Source organism: Stegodyphus dumicola, chromosome 7 (genome assembly GCF_044657685.1).
Source record: "Stegodyphus dumicola isolate Sdum_Otavi_A_Nest chromosome 7, ASM4465768v1".
NCBI classification, from domain to species: Eukaryota; Metazoa; Arthropoda; class Arachnida; order Araneae; family Eresidae; genus Stegodyphus; species Stegodyphus dumicola.
In genome coordinates, this window is record NC_140774.1 from 71360878 (window position 1) to 71380037 (window position 19160).

A 19160-nucleotide genomic window follows, 5' to 3' on the forward strand; every position below is an offset into this window, starting at 1 on the left:
GAAAGTTTTGCTAAAGTTTTAAATATAAATACGGCCAAGCGAATAATAGCTTAGAGAGAGTGTAGTCAAAAGGCAAAGAAGCGCTAGTCAGAATCTCTGGCTGTCTAACGAAGTCAGTGGAGCTTTAAATACTGCTCTTACTCATTTGCATTAACCGCGATTCCAAAAACACATTCTGGTAGGAAATTGTAAGCTGAAATTAAGAAGGAAATGAAAATTAGTTTTAACTAAGGATAACTGTTAAAAACTTACGATAAACCTTGCAATCTGATTTAATATATACATCAATTGAGTTTTAAAATATAAATTTTCATTAAGAACTATTATATATATAAATTTTAACATGCTTTTGTTTTATAATTTTATTGTATATATATCAAAGTTGCAATGATAATAGAATCAGGGGGAAAATATATTGCAGAAGCATTGTATTACATGTTAATTGTACAGAGTGGTTATAATTAAAGTTCCTCTTTGAAATAGTTATAAAAAGAAAACTACTGGACTGAATTTTATCAAACGTGGTAACTTGTAATAACTTGTAAAGGTGGTCATAGGAATTTATTTTCCATGACAAAAAAAGCTCAAAAACTCGCCACCAGGGGAGAAATGGCACTGTGTGCAGTATTGTTAACCAAAATAAGATATGAAGACATTGGTTTAAAATGTGTTTAATTGTTTCTGAAACATGTTACAAAGCATGTTCAATGTTGCTTCCACCACTTTCCGAAAGCAAACTATATCGTATTACTGCATTCTCAACAGCATCTCTTAGCATAACAAGAGGAATGCTAGGGACATGAGTATTGCATCTTTCAATTACGCCAAATTGTTTAGATTATTTGCATAAATCATTTACTTCTTCTTGTTGTAAGCCAGTTACTAGCCATTTTGGTTTTGCCTCACCCCACAAACAGTTTCATTTTAGAAATAATTAAAAACATTTTAAACTGATATCTTCATATCTTACGACTGAATTCAGGCTTCAAAAATCACAAATTAGCGATCTGTAAGAAAATGATTTCCGGAATGCGAAAATTTTTGCGAGTGATTTGCTATCTCACATTTTCTAATCACTAATTTGAGGTTTTCAAAGACGAATTTCTCTGTTACACGGATGGCGCGCTCGACTTTTATCGCACTTAAATGGTAATTTTGTTTAGGTCAATGTTTCTTAAGGTTATACAACATGTTAAACCCATGTAACAAAAGGTTAAGTTAGATTCTGACCCTTATTTTGTTTAACAATATTACATACAGCACCATTTCCCCCCCTGGTGGTGAGTTTTTGACCCCTTTTTTATTTTTTATTTTATTTTATTTTATTTATTTATTTATTTATTTATTTTTTCCCCAGGATATAAATTCCCTTGACCTCTTTTACATGATTACCAAATTTGATAATATTTGATCCAGGAGTTTTCCTTTTATGACCTTTTCAAAGTAGAAACTTAATTATAACTACCCTGTATATTAAATATTGATATAATAAACATTAATAACTATACATTATAATTATCAATGTTTATTATATATATATAATAAACATTAATAACTATATATTATATGTTTCAAAGAAGCATTAAAATTTTACATTGACTTTAATGTGAAAAAAAGCAGTCCATATCAAGTATATATATATATATATATATATATATATATTGGTCAAGAACAAACAGTTACAGTGTATTTCAGAAAGGATCTGTTTGGTATATAACATAATATCGCATTCTTTATTGTTATGTGAATTATTTTGCACTTTTCAGTATTAGCTTTTTTCCCCTTTCTTTCTCATATTTGGCTTTTTCCTTAGTAATTCTGCGAGTTTGTCTTATGTTTTGTGTTTCATATAAAATTTTCCTTTCTTTTCTTCTTCAAATAAAGAAAGGGTATGTTGTTAGTTATTTAATCCCTTAACTGCCATGGAAAACTAACAAGATTCACTCCCCAGTGCCACTGTTTTTTACACAGGTACGCGTATTTATACAATGTATTAGGGGAAAAGTGAAAGTTTTGCTGTCTAAAAACTGTTTAAAATAAAGAATAAAAGAAAAAATGAAAATACAAAATTTAATGTTTAGAGTAATAGTATAATAAAAAAGATGTAAGCATAATAAAAATAGTATTTGTATAATAAAAAAGATAACAAAAATGATTTAATTTTGGAGTTTCGATCAATTTATTTTTAGACCAGTAAAGTATAATATCAGGCTTCAGTGCTATACCATGTAAAATTAGTACACCTAAAAAAACATACTATATTTCCTCTTAATTGGTTGGATGTCCTAGGCAAGTATTTCATATCAAGTTGAACTCATCTTTGAGCATCTTTCAGAGAAAAGTCACAAACCTCTATCTGACGTAATCGATATTCTGAGGGGTCCAATCCTGAAGATGACGGAAAGTTATCATATGTTTTACTGTCATCAGTGTCAGACATATTCCTAAAAATAGGGCCTACTACTAACAGTAAATGAAAATGGAAGACGCAGAATAAAAAAATACGTTTTACTTGAGCAGAAACACGAGGTTATGCTCGTGTTTACCTTTACCGTTTCAGAAACATTCCCATCTCCAATTCTTCCTCCTCGCTGCTCTAAAATATTATACTCATCAAGGTCATTGTGGTATTGCATTGCAAAGCTTTGCAAATAATTTTACTTGTAGCAGATGATAGTATTTCGGAAGCAGATGATAGTATATATAAGTCCTCAGCAGTTAACGAGTTAAAATTATCATTTGGAGAGATTGATAAATTATGAAATACATTATAATACAAACCTCATTTTTGGTGTATTCTTATTTACAAACAGAACATCATTATATTATTTATACTTGAATAGATATTTTCTTACTGTTGTATTTCTTAGATGGAAGAAACATGAGCACTACTCTATTGAAGATATACTGGAAAGAATTAATTACTCAAGAGTTTTCCAGAATAGAAGGTAAACAATTTAAGTTTGTTTTAGAAGTATATTTTCTAATATCTAAACACCTGCATAAATTTAAGAAATGTATTTTTATATTTTAGAAACATGTATAACAGAGTATCTTCTGAGATAGTAAAGAAAACCTTAATGAATAATGAAGATTTACCATTGTTGCCATATTACTCTACAGCCTGCTGTGAAGAATTGGCAGATTTTCTTATGGATGCCTTGGATCATGGTAAAATATTCTGAAATCTGTATATTTGTTCATCTGTAAGTAAATATTAAAACTTTTGCAAAACATGTAGTATGGCATAACATGTTTCATGTACCTATTTCTCACTGATGTTTAGTTTAAAAATTTCAGCAAATTTCTTCTTACTTATCCATAAAGTTATAAAACTCTGCATTGTTATAAAAAGAAAATTATATTAAGGTAAGTGTTTTGGCCTCCTCGGTGATTGCGGTGATTTGTGCCCAGAGGGCGCACCGCACAAAAAGTTAGTTGCGTTACAGAACGTAAGGGAAGCGGACACGCCAAAATGTCGGGCGTATAACCGCTAATTGAGGTAATTGCATCGTATCTGTCAGGTGGCAGAAAACTAATATGATGTATCAATTCACATGCCAGGTGGCAGAATATGTCTATCATGTACATGCCAGGAGGCATAACGCTTGTAAATATGCCAGGTGGCATATGACTTGTAAATAAATTGTAAATAAATGTACAGTAAGATATCTTGGTGCAATATATCAAGGAACACGCATCAACAACCTTCTGATCATTTGGATACGTACATTTTTTCTGGTGACACCGGACTTGATTTGTGGAGATGAAGAATGGACGAAGAAAATGAGTGAGTTCATGACTGAAAAGCCAGGATTTAACGCGAAGAAATTCGAGGTAGGCCCTTTTTCATTTTTCTAGTTTTGAATAGAATTGTTGAATAAAAATCTTGGTGATTATTATAGTTGATAGAATCTAATGGTAAAATGGAGGCTATGAATAAGGCAAAGAAGTTGCGTACGGTGACGCGTAACTTAACTACCAAGTTGATGAGTAAAATAGATTCTGCATTGTTAGAAGAGGGTGAAACCGCGGATGAGAAATTAAAAGAATTACTTGAAATGTTACTTGAAAAATCGCAGTTGTTGAAACAATACGATTCTGAGATTGAAAAACTTATAATTACGGAACAGGAGTTAGAAACAGAAGTAATTTCCGCGCAGGAATATCAGGAAAGAATTATAAGTTTTAAATGTAAAATTCAGGAAAAATTAAGAAAAAACGCGTGTAAAGTTGAATCTAGAAATTCTAGTGAGGAAACTATATCCCCGAAGTTGAAAACTTGTGAAGTTAATACTTTAAAATTGCCAAAATTAACGATTACAAAATATTACGGTGATCCTTGTTCTTGGCTTGAATTCTGGAATCAGTTTAGTAATTCCATTCACCAAAACGAAAGTCTCAGTTCGGTTGACAAGTTTTGTTATTTAAAATCGCTTTTGGGAGGTTTAGCTTTAAATGCTATTAGTGGATTAACATTTACTAGTGAAAACTATACGGTGGCTGTTGATATACTAAAAAACCGTTTCGGCAGAGATGACCTGCTAATTAATGCGCATATGAATAAATTGTTGAGTTTAGAACCTGTAAAATATTCCGGAAATACGGCTTCTTTGAGGAAGCTTTATGACGATATAGAAATACAAATAAGGAATTTAAATTCTTTAAATGTTACTAGTGGTTCTTATGGACATTTATTATCCCCTATTTTGTTAAAGTTAATACCCGAGAATTTAACTCTAGAATTCACTAGGAAAAGAAGTGATAAACAAAATTTCGATGTTAATGAACTACTAACGTTCTTGAAAACGGAAGTGGAATGTAGGGAAACATCAATGATGTTAGCGCGTTCTAAGAATTTTGATGTAAATGAAACACCAATACGAAACAAAAGTTCCCATCAAGGTTATCAAAATAAATCTTACATGCATTCTAAAAGAAATGATTACAGTACGAATAAGCAAGGTGCTTCGGTATTAACTAGTCAAAGCGAAACTCCCTCTAAACACTTTCAAAAATCACATTTTAATCCAAAGCGAAAGTTCTCTACCCCGCCTAAGAAAGAGAATCAAAATGTGTGCATATTTTGTTTATCTGCTTGTCATATGAATCATGATTGCGCACTTGATTTAAAGGCTCGCCGAAAGGCATTAATGGATCGAGGTTTATGTTTTATTTGCTTTTCGAAAGGGCATCCAAGGCGTTTCTGTGCTCATAAAGATGAAAAATGCAGACTGTGCAATGTCCAAGGTTTACATAATTCGTTAATATGTGACGCCGCATCCAAAGGTTTAGAGACGGATACTTCCAATCAGACAAAACAAACGCCAATCCCTGAAGCTTCTCTTTCGCTCTTATGTAATGAAAATAATAACAAAATTACACTACCGACTTCCGTTCTTTTACAGACGTTTTCGGCAGCAGTTAGGTGTAAAGGGGGGAACGAAAATGTATTACGTTGTATGCTAGATTCAGGGTCAACAAAGTCATTCATCTTACGAGAAGTGGTTGATTCACTGGGGTTGAAAATTATTAATAAAGAAGCGCTTATCATTTTCACATTTGGATGCAAAGATGCAAAAGAGCGCTTGTATGACATCGTAGAAATCGTACTGCAAAATGTAAACCATCCCAATAAAAAGATAAAAATTAACGCAATAGTCATTGATTCTATAACACTAGGGCAAGTACGAGGGCTATCCAGAAAGTAGATTACGTTTTGGAATAAAAAAATAAACAAAGTATAGGAAACAAATTTTATTATATACAGATGAAAGCCACACTCAAATACTACTTTTCTACATAGTCACCATACAAATTAAGGCATTTATCGTAGCGATGTACGAGCTTGGAAATTCCTTCGTCGAAAAATTCGGCCGCCTGCGCCTTGCCGACATTGTTTGCATGCATTTCTTGGGTTTTTGGGGAGAACTTGTGTGCCCCCACTGCATTGATTGCAATTTCGTTTCACAGTTCACATGTTTCACCCGTGTTTCGTCACCAGTAACGATGCGATCGAGTAAAGAGTCACCATCCTTATGGTAAGCGTCCAAAAAGTTCAACGCTGCAGCCATTCGCTGATTTTTGTGGTCCTCTGTCAAGATTTTTGGAATCCATCTTGCACAAAACTTGTGGTAACCAAGCTTTTTGCTGATGATTTCGTGCAACAAACTTCGCGAAATTTGTGGAAAACTCAAAGAAAGTTCCGTTATTGTGAAATTTCGATTTTCACGGACTTTAGCATCGACTTTTTCGAGAAGTTCGGCGGTCACTATGCTGGGTCTCCCACTTCGATCTTCGTCGTGAACATTGGTTCGGCCATTTTGAAATCTTATGACCCACTGACGCACTCCATCTTCAGTGATAATGTTGTCCCCATACACTTCACGAAGCTGCCGATAGATTTCTATCGGTTTACAGTTTTTTGCAGTCAGAAACCTTATTACTGAGCGCACGTCTCAGCTCGCGGGATTTTCAATTAACGCAGACATTTCAAACCGTCACAGTATCTGAACGGAGCACAGCACGAACCTCTCACTAGCACGGCTAGATGCAGACTGAGCTGCGCAACGCTCTGACCCCAAGATGGCCGCGCTAGCCCCGCCCCTAGCGGACACAGATGGAAACGTAATCTACTTCCTGGATGGCCCTCGTAAAAGTTCCTTCTCGGTGGATACGACAGATAGCGTTTGAGAAGGGAATAGAATTAGCAGATGCTGGTACGAGTGACGAAATTCAAGTATTAATAGGTTCGGATTATATTTGGGAAATTTTAGGAGAACGAAATGTGAAGATTTGTAAAAAATTAGTCGCAACAGAAAGCACTTTCGGTTTTGTGATTCAAGGCAAGGACGAAGGATCAAATTGTAAGGACGCAAGAGTTAATCATATAACCGTTGTAAATGAGGACTTAGATTATGAAAGAGTTAAAAAATTATGGGAATTAGAAGCAATTGGGATAAGTTCAGATAAAGAAATATCTCTATCAGATAAAGAAATTTTAGAGTCATTTGAACGAAATACAACTTACAAGAATAAAAGGTATGAAACTCGATTATTGTGGAAAGAGGGTGTTGAAGGTTTAAATAACAATTATGAAATCGCGAAACAGCGTTTACAATTTTTAAATAATAAGTTTCAGAAAAATAGCGAGCTATATTTAAAATATAATGAGATAATTAATGAACACTTGAGAGATGGTATAGTGGAATGGGTAGATACGTATTTAAAGTAGTTTGAAAACGGGGTATTACATGCCTCATCACGCGGTAGTGCGCGAGCAGAAGGATTCTACAAAGGTTCGAATAGTTTTTGACGCTTCTTCTAAAAGTAAGGGAAATTTATCACTTAATGATTGTTTGGAAAGCGGACCTAATTTAAATCCTGATTTGCTAAAGATTATCATTAAATTCAGGGTACATTCAATTGCGTTTTGTGCCGACATTCAGCGTGCATTTTTAGAGGTAGGCTTAGCTAAAGAAGATAGGGATTTTTTAAAGTTTTTGTGGATAAATGAAGAAGGGTCAAATCTCGATCACAGTAATTCCAACTTACAAGTTCTTCAACACAATCGAGTTCCTTTCGGGGTCAAGTGCTCACCTTATTTATTAACAGTTACAGTAAGACTGCATTTAAAAAAGTATGAAGATGCCTACGAAGAGGCATGCAGTATGTTAAAAGAGATTTACGTAGATGATTTAATTTCTGGGACAGTTAATGTAGCAAAGGCCTTACATGTCCTTGCTTGTCCTCCTTACATGTCAAGCAAGGACATGATTTTCATTCTTAGCGAGGCCAGTATGAATTTACGTAGATGGGTTTCAAACTCACCTGAGCTGAATGAACTATGGAAACTTAATGGAATTGACTCTCGTGAAACATCTGAAGACTCTTTGGTACCGTTGAAAGTTTTAGGTCTTATCTGGGACAATGTCAATGATAATTTGAAAATAGATGTATCTCAGTTTGAGAAGTTACAAAATCTCAAAGTAACTAAACACATCATTTTAGCAGCATGTGGTATGCTCTTTGATCCCTTAGGAATTATGATTCCATTTACTGTTCGAATTAAACTCTTAATGCAAACTATGTGGGAAAAAGGTATTCAATGGGACGAAAGTGTTCCCCTTGATACAGAATTCATATTTCAGGAATGGTTAAAAGAAGTTGAAAAAATAAAGTTTTTCGAAATTCCCAGACAGTACTTCAGTGATATGTGTTGGAAGTTTATAGAAGTTCACATATTTTCTGATGCCATTCCCAAGTGTTATGGTGCCGTAGCATATTTTAGATTTAAGAAGAAAAATAAATGTAAAACAAGTTTCATAGTGTCGAAATCCCGTTTGGCTCCATTAAAAAGGGTAACACTCCCTAGGCTTGAACTTTTGGGAACATTAATTTCTGCAAGATTAGGTTCGTATTTGCAATCGATATTTCCGCAGTTGGATAAGGGAAATATATTTTACTGGACTGATTCCCAAATTTGCATTCACTGGATCAAGGGATCTGCCAACGAGTGGAAACAATTTGTTAGAAATCGTGTGGTAGAAATCAAGGAGAAAACAATTTTAAACAACTGGTACTTTTGCAGTGGGAAGACAAACCCTGCTGATAAACTTACGAGGGGCATGGATGCTGAAGCTCTAATTAATGATAGTGATTGGTTTTCTGGGCCACCCTGGCTTTCAGAAGTAGATATTCGACATCACATAAACGAAATGAATACCGAAGCTGACTTGCAAAACGTTAGTGAAGAACGAAAATGTGTTACTTTGAAAACACTTGTGGAGTCTACAGAACCGTTACTAAATCTTGAACTGTACGGAAATTTAACCAAAGTACTGGGAATAATGGCTTATGTTCTGCGCTTCGTGAACAACTGTAAATCCGCTCATGAAAAGCAATCTGGTATGCTTACCGCCTATGAGTTACGGAAGGCTTCAGAATTTCAAAGGTGGTTAGCAAATGAAAACATAAGGTGGATATTCAACCCGCCAGCTGCTCCACATCATGGCGGTATATGGGAGGCAGCTGTTAGATCTATGAAGCTGCATCTAAAGAAATGTGTTGAAACTCAAATTTTGACTTATGAAGAGTTTCTAACTCTAATTGCACAAATTGAAGCATGCTTAAATTCGAGGCCAATAACACCGGTCTCCAGTGATCCCAATGATTTGACAGCTTTGACTCCTGGACACTTTATTATAGGGACTTCTTTAACAGCTGTTCCGGAACAAGATTTAACCGAAGTATGAGTGTCTCCATTGCAAAGATGGCAACTAACACAGCAGATGTTCCAAGGGTTTTGGAAGCGGTGGTCTAAAGAGTACCTGTGCCAACTACAGCAGCGTAGCAAATGGAGACAGCCTAGCAGAAACATTCGTCTAAATGACTTGGTTCTCATTAAAGAAGATAATATGCCTTCATTACGTTGGAAACTCGGGCGAGTAATAGAAGTGTTTCCTGGAAGAGACAATAATGTCCGAGTGGTTAGACTTAAAACTGTGCACGGGGACATTAAACGTCCTATTACCAAACTGTGTCTTTTACCAGTTGAAGAACATTAACTTAAGTGTTTGGTTTATATTGAATATGTTTTATTATTATTTTCATTTCTTATTGTACTAATAATTATATTTGTTTGTTCTAGTTTAACCCTCATAGTTAACGTTTCAATATAGTAAGATATAAGATGGTAAGTGTAGATTGGTAAGTGTAATATGTAATTTTATACTTTTTGAAGGTTCTTGTATGTTTTCATTTTCTATATTTTTCATTTACTTGTTTGCATATATTGAAGATTGTATTAAGATGAATGTAATTCATCGGGGGGGGAGGATGTTTTGGCCTCCTCGGTGATTGCGGTGATTTGTGCCCAGAGGGCGCACCGCACAAAAAGTTAGTTGCATTACAGAACGTAAGGGAAGCGGACACGCCAAAATGTCGGGCGTATAACCGCTAATTGAGGTAATTGCATCGTATCTGTCAGGTGGCAGAAAACTAATATGATGTATCAATTCACATGCCAGGTGGCAGAATATGTCTATCATGTACATGCCAGGAGGCATAACGCTTGTAAATATGCCAGGTGGCATACGACTTGTAAATAAATGTACAGTAAGATATCTTGGTGCAATATATCAAGGAACACGCATCAACAACCTTCTGATCATTTGGATACGTACAGTAAGATTTTCTATTTCATAAAATAATCATATAGCAAAAAGTAACTATAACAGCTCAATGGTTAATACTGACTATTTAAACAGGCTTCTTGATCAAATGTACATTATAATGTTTTAGGTGGGGTGATGTAGAATGCGATGATGGAGCTGGTGTAGTAGGATATAATTGCAGCCATGATCTGTTTAGCACACCTTTATCCTTGACATAATATCTGTGAATAAAAAATACTCAACTTTTTTAATACATAATGTATGCCTTGTCTTCAATATTATATTTATACTTTTCACAATTTTATTACTATATATTTGAAGTAAGAAAGAAGCGGCAGACTACATGTTAGCAAGATAGAGAAACAAAAAGTGTGTAGATTAACCATATTTCTAAGTATATTGAAATTAGATTTCAAAATATGGTTCTACTTTATTTATTTTTTAAGGCTTTGTTTGCAAAATTTATTATTGGATAAAAGATTTTGTGTTATGTAAATGTGTACACTGCAAAGAAAAAGGGGGGGACAGTTCTATATCTCTCGTTCTTCTGGGTCGATTCACAAAATTCTATTTGCGTTTTTCATGGCTCGTGACTAACGATATGTATTAGATTTATATATAGCATTGCTCTAATGTAGGTATTTTTACACAAAATTAGACTGAAATAACATACCAATTTTTTTACATATTTTGATTCTACGACTCAAATTATGCCAGGCTGCAAAGTTTTGTAAAAATCGCATGAGTAGTTTTTCAAAAATTAGCTCTCAAAATTTTAGCTCCTCAATGTTAATTGAGTTTGGTATATATTTATTAATCTCTCTTTTTTGATTAAACTTATTAGATTCTTCCTTTCACATTTCGAAATTCAGGTTCATTCCAAATAAAATTCACCCTTTTTTATGATTTATTTTTAAAATTTGTATTTTTAAATAATTTTTATAAATTTTTCAAAAAAAATTGAATTATAATCCATAAAGTTTTTACCATCGTCTTAAAGTAGACACATTTCTAAGCATACCTGCAAAAAATTACAGTTTGTTATTTAAAATTTCCAAAGATATATATGAATTTATATATTTGCACACTTTTTGCACAGTGTACATTATAAAATAATTGTATGGGATGGATTTATTTTGGAATAATGCTGTTCAGAAATATTTAATAGTAATTATTATAAACATAATTATTTGTTATAAGCTTGAATTAAGGTGTTACAGCAAACTAAAAATAGAAATTTTTCTTGCAAATCCTTTATTTTACATGTATATTTTAAGCTTAGACCAAAACAAGATGACAAGTGTAATCCATAGTGTTTTTAGTTTTGTAAATGTTTACAAAATAAAATATATTTATTTCACTCACACTATATTTGTATCACATATTTTACAGTCCACCAGCAGCTGAGCAGTTAAAGTTGCTGAACACTGGTAGTTAGACCTGAGTTAATTTCCTGGTGAACAGGCTGACTGCATGGGTGCTTTTGTAGTTCTTCCACGTGTAATGTAAATACAAGCCATTTTCTCTTAGGAAGTCTACCATGAAGTCATCCTTTCTCTTGAGCAGATTGTTCTCGCTTGCTTTGCATGAAATAAACCAAACCATACACTTTTCATTAATAAAAAGGGAATACATTTTATAAAATGAAATGCAATTAAACTGTGAATATATGGTCACAAATATGAGCCGTAAATTTAGTAATCATGTTTTGTTCTGTTCATTAGATTTTTCTCTTCAGAGAATGAATTTTTTATCACTCGTTAAAGCAAATAAATTATAATAAATTGCTTATACTTTCTAATTTGTGTTTTTTTAATGTCATCAGTGCTGTTGTGCAAACTAAGTTATTTCAACAGCTTCGACAGCATTTTAGTATTATTACATTTTCCTATTTTCTTATATTTCTCTTTTTTCTTTTTCATGCCTTAAATTAATATAATATGATAAAAATGCAATTGTATTTATTTAGTGGGTAAATACAGTTGTATTAATTTCATCAGTGTCACAGTTGAATAAATGCATTTAGAGTCATACCTTAGATTTCTTATGGTACTACACCTTATTTCATGATTAGAATACTAAATTATTTCTCACTCTTTCAGAGGATTGGATCAGTGATTGGATTAGTTAATCTGAGTATTGTTATTTAATTCAACTTAATTAATTTCTACATTGTTTTCTTTTAGATGAAAAAGTAAGATTAAGATTTTATGCAATTGGGGTTGAAGAAAGTGTTCTTTGACCTTTCTGTATGTTTTATTCATATTTTGGCAGTTCTTGTAGCTAATTTTTTTCCTTTTTCAGATTAATCTTAATATATTGCTTTTAAAATATAATTTAAAATCCATTACAAATAGGTTTGGTAAAGCTTGGTTAAGCTCAAGCTCGAGCTTGATTGTTTTTTCGAGCATTTGAAGTTGACATACTTACATTATCAAGACTTATAATGGACTTATAATTAAAATATTTTTTAGACATTTAAAAGAAATTTTTTCTTTACTTATACATTTATTTATGCGGTTATATTAATGAAAAATATTTTAAAAACACCAGTGCATGTAGTAATTTATCTGATATTTCGACCTAATTTTGGTGCAAACATTGTTGGCCACGGAAAATGCCCTCTCAGAATCAATCGATATTGGTTGTATACTGTAAATAGCTTCAAGTAACCACTTTAAATTTACAGTCACAAAGTAAATTCTTGACTTAATTTTTTAAAATGGTCACCTTCCAGTAGTTTGCTGGTATGAGCTTCTAATACCACTCTAAGTTGTTCTTCAAGAGAAGCACCAACTTTGGTAGTTGTTTCTGCTTCACTGCTTGATTTTCCATATGATGAATTCGGTGATGAATCTGGTGATGGCAATAAACACTCATCAAAGCAGCTGCTAGTTCTATAGAAGCTTTCAATGGCGTTTTATTTAAGTTGTTCAGTGAATTCATCAAATCTATGATGTTTTTGTTGATTGTTATGTTTTCATTCTGAAGGGTTGAGTCATTTAATTCACAATAGTTGTCTTTTGATTATTTGTTGATAAGCAATAACGACATGATTGAATAAAATTATGAAATATCATACGCGATACAGTATCATTTCTTCATAAAAACTGCAGAAACTTCCGATCCTCCTCTACTATGCCAATCTCTAAAAATGCTCTCTGAATATCAGCACAAAATGCAATTGAATGATAACAAAATCTTAAAATAATCCTGAGTAAATCTGGATTAAGGTTGGGACCACTATCTAAACAATCATTCAATGACTGTCCATCTCTAACTTTTGACGACGCATCATACACAATCCTAACTTTCATACTCTCCTTTGATTCGCGTACTACAGCATGATGAGGCATAAAATAACCAATTTTCCTATCACAATCTCCATGAAATGCAACTTGCTCAATAATACCATCCCTTAACTGCTCATTAATTATTTCTTTATAACAAAAATATAAATGCGGATCATGCCTAAATTTATTATTTAAGCTTATCAAACGTCTTTCTGCAACTTCATAATTACTATTCAATGTGTTACAAACCTCCTTCCATAATAATTTAGTTTCATATCTCCCGTTTTTAAACGTGGTATTTCTTTCAAACATATAATGGACAAAAATATGGAAACACCTTGTGAAATGCATGTTTGAAAAGAAAGATTGATTTTAATGAAATATGTAGGTGGCACTGGCGTTTTTGACTACTGACGCCACCTATACAACTTCGTAAATGTGCTTAACAGTTCAGTTGTTGTCGGAGTACTGTTATGTGAGGTTGTCATTGCATTATGTCAGAGTTAACAGACTTCGAACGTGGGCAAATTGTTGGAGTACGTATGGTAGGTGCTTCTGTAAGCAAGGTAGCCGAGCTGTTTAGTGTTTCAAGAGGTACTGTATTGAAGATTTATTCCGCATATTTGAAAAGAGGAAAAACTTCATCTGCTAAATCACAGGGCGGATGAAAGTGTGTCCTGAGTGATCGTGACAGACAATCATTAAGGGCAATTGTGACGAAAAATAAGAAGACCACAGCAGCAAAAGTTACTGCTGAAATGAATGTTGTGTTACCGAACCCTGTGAGTACCAAAACAATTAGAAGGGAGCTTCGTAAACAGGGAATTGCTGGCTGTGCTGCAATTGAGAAGCCACTCATCAATGATGCTAATGCCCGTAACAGGAAAAGGTGGTGTTTAAGTCATAAAGCCTGGACTATAGAGCAGTGGAAGCGAGTAAGATGGTCTGACGTGTCTTCTTTCACATTGTTTCCCATTTTTGGCCGAGTTTACGTCTGGAGAACGCCATCTCAAGCCTATAATACAGACTGCTTGTTGCCAAGAGTGAAACATGGTGGGGGTTCTGTTATGGTTTGGGCAGCCATATCGTGGTTCTCTGCTAGCCCCATGATAACTGTGTCAGGGCACATGACTGCCAAGACTTATGTGAACATTTTGGCCGATCAAATTCATCCCATGGTACAAACTTTATTCCCCGATGGTGATGGTGTCTTCCAAGACGACAAAGCCCTTGTTCACACAGCTCACATTGTCCAGGACTGGTTTTCTGAGCACGAGGATGAGTTGTCCCATCTCCCCTGGCCACCACAGTCACCAGACCTGAATATTATCGAACCTTTGTAGTCTACATTGGAACGGAAAGTGTGTTCTCACCATCCACTGCCAACATCGTTATCTGAACTTGCCTCCGTTTTGCAGGAAGAATGGTATAATATTTTCTTGGCAAACATACAAGAACTGTATTTATCCATTCCAAGAAGACTGCAAGCTGTTTTGGATGCCAACGGGTGTCCTACACCATATTAAGCAAAGAAACATGTTTTTTTAAAGGTGTTTCCATATATTTGTCCAACCCCTGTATATGGCATCTGATCGTGAAATTCCCTTTTCCTTATTTATTCCTATAGCCTCCAAGTCCCATAAATTCCTAACTCTTTCAAAATCTGTTTCTTCCTTCATACTCATAATTGTCATGTTTATTCGATCCCATTTTCTTACCTTGGATTACAAACCCAAACAAAACTGTCCGTAATAACTAATAATTTCCCTAATCTGATGTTTCTTTCATGTAAAATTTCCCAAATGTAATCTGAGCCGATCAACATGTGTATCTCCTTCGTATTTCCAATATCGGCCAATTTTATTCCCTTACTTAGAGGCATGTTTACGACCAACTTTGAAGGAACTTCTATGTGGTCATGCATAATCGCATCAATTACCACTGCTTCTATGTGGAGTTTTTTACTTGGGTTGGTTCTATTCTGCAAATCAAGCTGAACTGTATTACACTGCTGTTTAGGTTTACGCTTGCTACCAAACCCATATATTTCAAACGTTTCACATCTGGTAGCCTTCAATCCTTCAATCCTAATGAGTCCGCAGTTTTCGTTCTGATAAACGTTCTGTTACGCCTGCCGCCTATGAACACCCTCAAGATTTTGCTCTTTTTATTTGTTTTTACTATAGTGCTGAATGTTTGTGATAAAGCCGGGGACGACGCTCCTGCACTCTCGGTTTTGTTTACAGATTCCTTTTTACTTCCTCCAAAGTAATGCAAGGACTGTACTGTAAATAAATTATTGCCCATTTCTTTAAAATTTGATTCGGCTGCATTATTTTTCGGTTCAATCTTATCGCGTATTAAATAATTGTGAGGTTTTTTGCATATTTTGCAGAGCTGCTCCTTTTTCCAGCAAAATTTTGACGTATGTCTACGTTTCAGACAAATGTAACATCACCCCTGTGATTTTAACTAATTTCTTTTTTCTGTTAATGATTAAGGACATTTATGTGTTTCGTGAGCTTTATCCAAACAAAAACTACATATTTCATTCGCTATGGCTGTTAAAGCAGCTGTTGTTGGAATGCGCGCTTTTGAAATGTTTCGTTTTGAGTCTATATAATTTTTCTGATAATTTTAACTCGTTCCTCTATTACTAAAAGGAATTTCATTTTGCTTAAAGTTTTTTTAATCTGATAATAAAGAAGACACTTCTCTTATTTCTACCTCTTTTCTCAAAAACTGAACTAAGTGCTCTATATCAAATTCACGCAATTTGTGTTGTCTATTGTAGTACAAATTTAGCTCTTCTGGAATTTTCTGTAGTATTACTGGGTAAAGTAAACTACTATAAGTGCTTGCTGCAACACCTAAAGACTTTAATGATCGAATTTGAATCTCAATCGTATAATAAATTCTTCGCAATGCTGGAACATTCGCGCATGTCTTAATCAATCAGCAACATTTTATTCATGTGTGAGCTTATAACTAAATCTAGCCTTCCGAATCTTTCTTTTAACAACTTAATTGAGGAATCATAATTTTCGTTTGTTAACGAAAATCCCGAAACTGCTGACAAGGCAGTACCTTCCAAAAATGTTTTCAGATACGAAAACTTCTCAACCTTACTTAAGGAATTGTTATTATGAATAGCTACTTCGTAGGAATTCCAGAAATCCAACCAAGAGCTACAATCACCATAAAACTTCTCAATACTTAATTTCGGAAGCTTAACTACACTACTTTTGTTTCTTACTACACGTTGTTCCAACCTAACATTTTCATTAACCCGAATTTCATTTTGTGAAGCCCCATTAAAAGCACTTTCTATATGCCTGTTTAGTTTCGTTTTCCATTAAATACCGCGTTCCTGATTCTTCACTCTCAGCAATTTCATTTTCTAAATCATCTATACCGATTATCGCTTCTATTTCACTATCTAAACCCTTATGATTCTTTATCTTGTCAATCAACTGGTTTCTTTGATCATAAAGATCATCAAGTTTTTTTCTTGTAAGGTTTATTTATTGCATCTTAAATTTTTGTCAAACTATTACAAAAAAGCTGCCTAATGCAATTTCGTTTCTGTTTTAAGCTTTTAACTCATTTCACCATGTTTGCATAAACTACTTCTGTTTTCAAAACTAAATTTCAAATCAATTTACAACAACTAAATAATCAAATTACTACTATAAATTCAAAACTTCTTATCACATACAAAATCATAACACTTCAAGAACTGAATCTAAAGGGACCTACCTCAATTCCATGGTCATGACTCGGAGACTTCCAAGACAAAGAAAGATTCACATTCCATCCGAAAGTTCTCAGTAATTCCAAATCACGTCCAACATTCACCAACAAATTTGTGATGTCTTCGTTCTGAAGTGCTGAGTCATTTAATTCACAGTAGTTGTCTTTTGATTATTTATTGATAAACAATAACAACAGATTGAATAAAATTAGGAAATATCATACGCGGCACAGTGCCGGATCTATACATCTTAGCATATCCTCGTTCCTGTGTGTTCTAACTGTATTTTCCCCCCATCGCGGGAAAGGCCAACATCAGTTTATCCCTTTAGGGAATTTTAGTTGGAACACTGATCCTGCTATCGATGTAAAAATCAATAATTTCAGAAAGAGAACTACTTATTTCAGATTCTTGTTCAGTTAACTTCTCTCGCATAAAGTTGATACAAATATATGCTGTTTGTAAAATGGCTTGTTTTTCACCCATAGGGTTAAGTGCCACTTCAATTGGTTTTAACGCCAAGATTATCGATTTTATTCATTCCAGGTTTAAATTTGTTTAAAGACTTTCAGATCCAAGTTCAATGAGTACATCCTTTGTAACGCTATACAATTTTAAAAATGTTTCAAGCATTTTCAGCATTGAATTCCATCTGGTTTTACAATCCAGAGAGAGTTGTTGCTCTATCAGTAATTTTTCTCTACATTTAGACTTGAACAAATCTGAACGCACAACATAATTTTTGAAAAAAATTACAACTTGTCTCACAATATTTATGTTTTCCTTGAACGATTCATTCTGTAGTTCAGTTTCATTAATGCTCAAACCATTATCAACATCATCAAAATCATCAGTCTCTCCTGAACTTTCGTCTATACTTTCTTTTGTCCCTGATTTTTCTTTATAAAAAGTTTTTGTAACAGCCAAATGCAAGGCATGTGCAAGACATGTTTGATAAAAAGCAGGTGATTTTTTTCCGAACTTGATCATAACACTTGCTCCATCCCCAGTAGTAGATACAATATTGTGCTTAAATGATAAACCAAAAGATTCGAGGTGCTTTTCTATGAGTTCTTGCTTTTTTTTTTTTTTTTTTTTTTTTTTTTTTTTTTGCATCGCAACTTCCAAAAATTCTTACCAGTCCAAGATTGATGCTTTTTTGGCAAGCAGTATGTAGATTTATATTCAGGAATCTGCAGTTACCGATGCTGGTCCATTCATCCATGGTAATGGAGAATTTCTTTGATTCGGCAATATCTTTTTAAATATCATTTTTGATTTTTTGTTTCACAGTTTCCATATGGTTATGAACAAGAGCCATTACAGATTTTTCGTTGGCTGGAAGCTTCATACCCCTTAAAGCCAATGATTGTCGAATAAACTCTGATTGAGTGATTTGACGAATTGATAAACCATTTACTGCAGCCACTTTTGCAACAATCTCTTCAGTTGATGTTTTGATTATGAAATTATCCAGAGATTTTGTTTTTTTAGCTATCATTTCTGCCTCTGTTTTGTCAATGTTATGAACGCTGTGTAGATGACGACACATTGTCGACGTATTTTCATTTAAAATGGAAATTTTTTTATTGCATTCATTGCAGCATGCATAATTTTGGTCTGCCTTGGCGAAATGACTCCAAACAGTTGATCTTTTGTTTTTCAGCATGATTGCTATTTTTAAAAAAAAATAGAAAATACTATTCTAGAATATGCGTGTATTCATCACTGTAACTCCAATAATATTAACTATTTTCATCAAAATTTCGACTAAATTTGTGTTCCGATATTAGTAATCGCATTCTTATTGGTTAAAAGAAAGTATAGCTTTCTGTCAGGTCCGAAGTATTTCGAAACTTAATCCCATTCTATTTGTTTATGATTTGTTAAAACATGATCTTCTTGTATATCTGTTTGTATTTCTGCTTGTATCTCTGT

The 19160-nt window shown here is 33.7% G+C and overlaps 1 protein-coding gene and 1 long non-coding RNA gene across 8 annotated transcripts in view; one reads left to right on the plus strand and one right to left on the minus strand.

Annotated features, from left to right (window-relative positions):
• The window catches only part of LOC118195782 (L-fucose kinase-like), a 143534-nt gene that overhangs the window by 89001 nt on the left and 35373 nt on the right, over positions 1-19160 (plus strand). For all 6 annotated transcript variants that reach the window (XM_085820433.1, XM_085820434.1, XM_085820429.1 and 3 more), the window contains 2 exons: positions 2871-2948; positions 3035-3171. In XM_085820433.1, coding sequence (XP_085676559.1) covers positions 2871-2948; positions 3035-3171 — 215 coding nt within the window. The remainder of the gene's footprint in view (positions 1-2870; positions 2949-3034; positions 3172-19160) is intronic.
• The window catches only part of LOC146996223 (uncharacterized), a 65146-nt gene continuing 57398 nt past the window's right edge, over positions 11413-19160 (minus strand). The window contains exons 1-2 of one of the 2 annotated variants that reach the window (XR_015042115.1): positions 17228-19002; positions 11413-11755 (exon numbers count right to left, since the gene is read on the minus strand). This is a non-coding gene — a long non-coding RNA (uncharacterized LOC146996223). Of the gene's footprint in view, positions 11756-17227; positions 19003-19160 lie in introns of those variants that run through there. The other variant, XR_015042114.1, reaches the window with a different exon arrangement.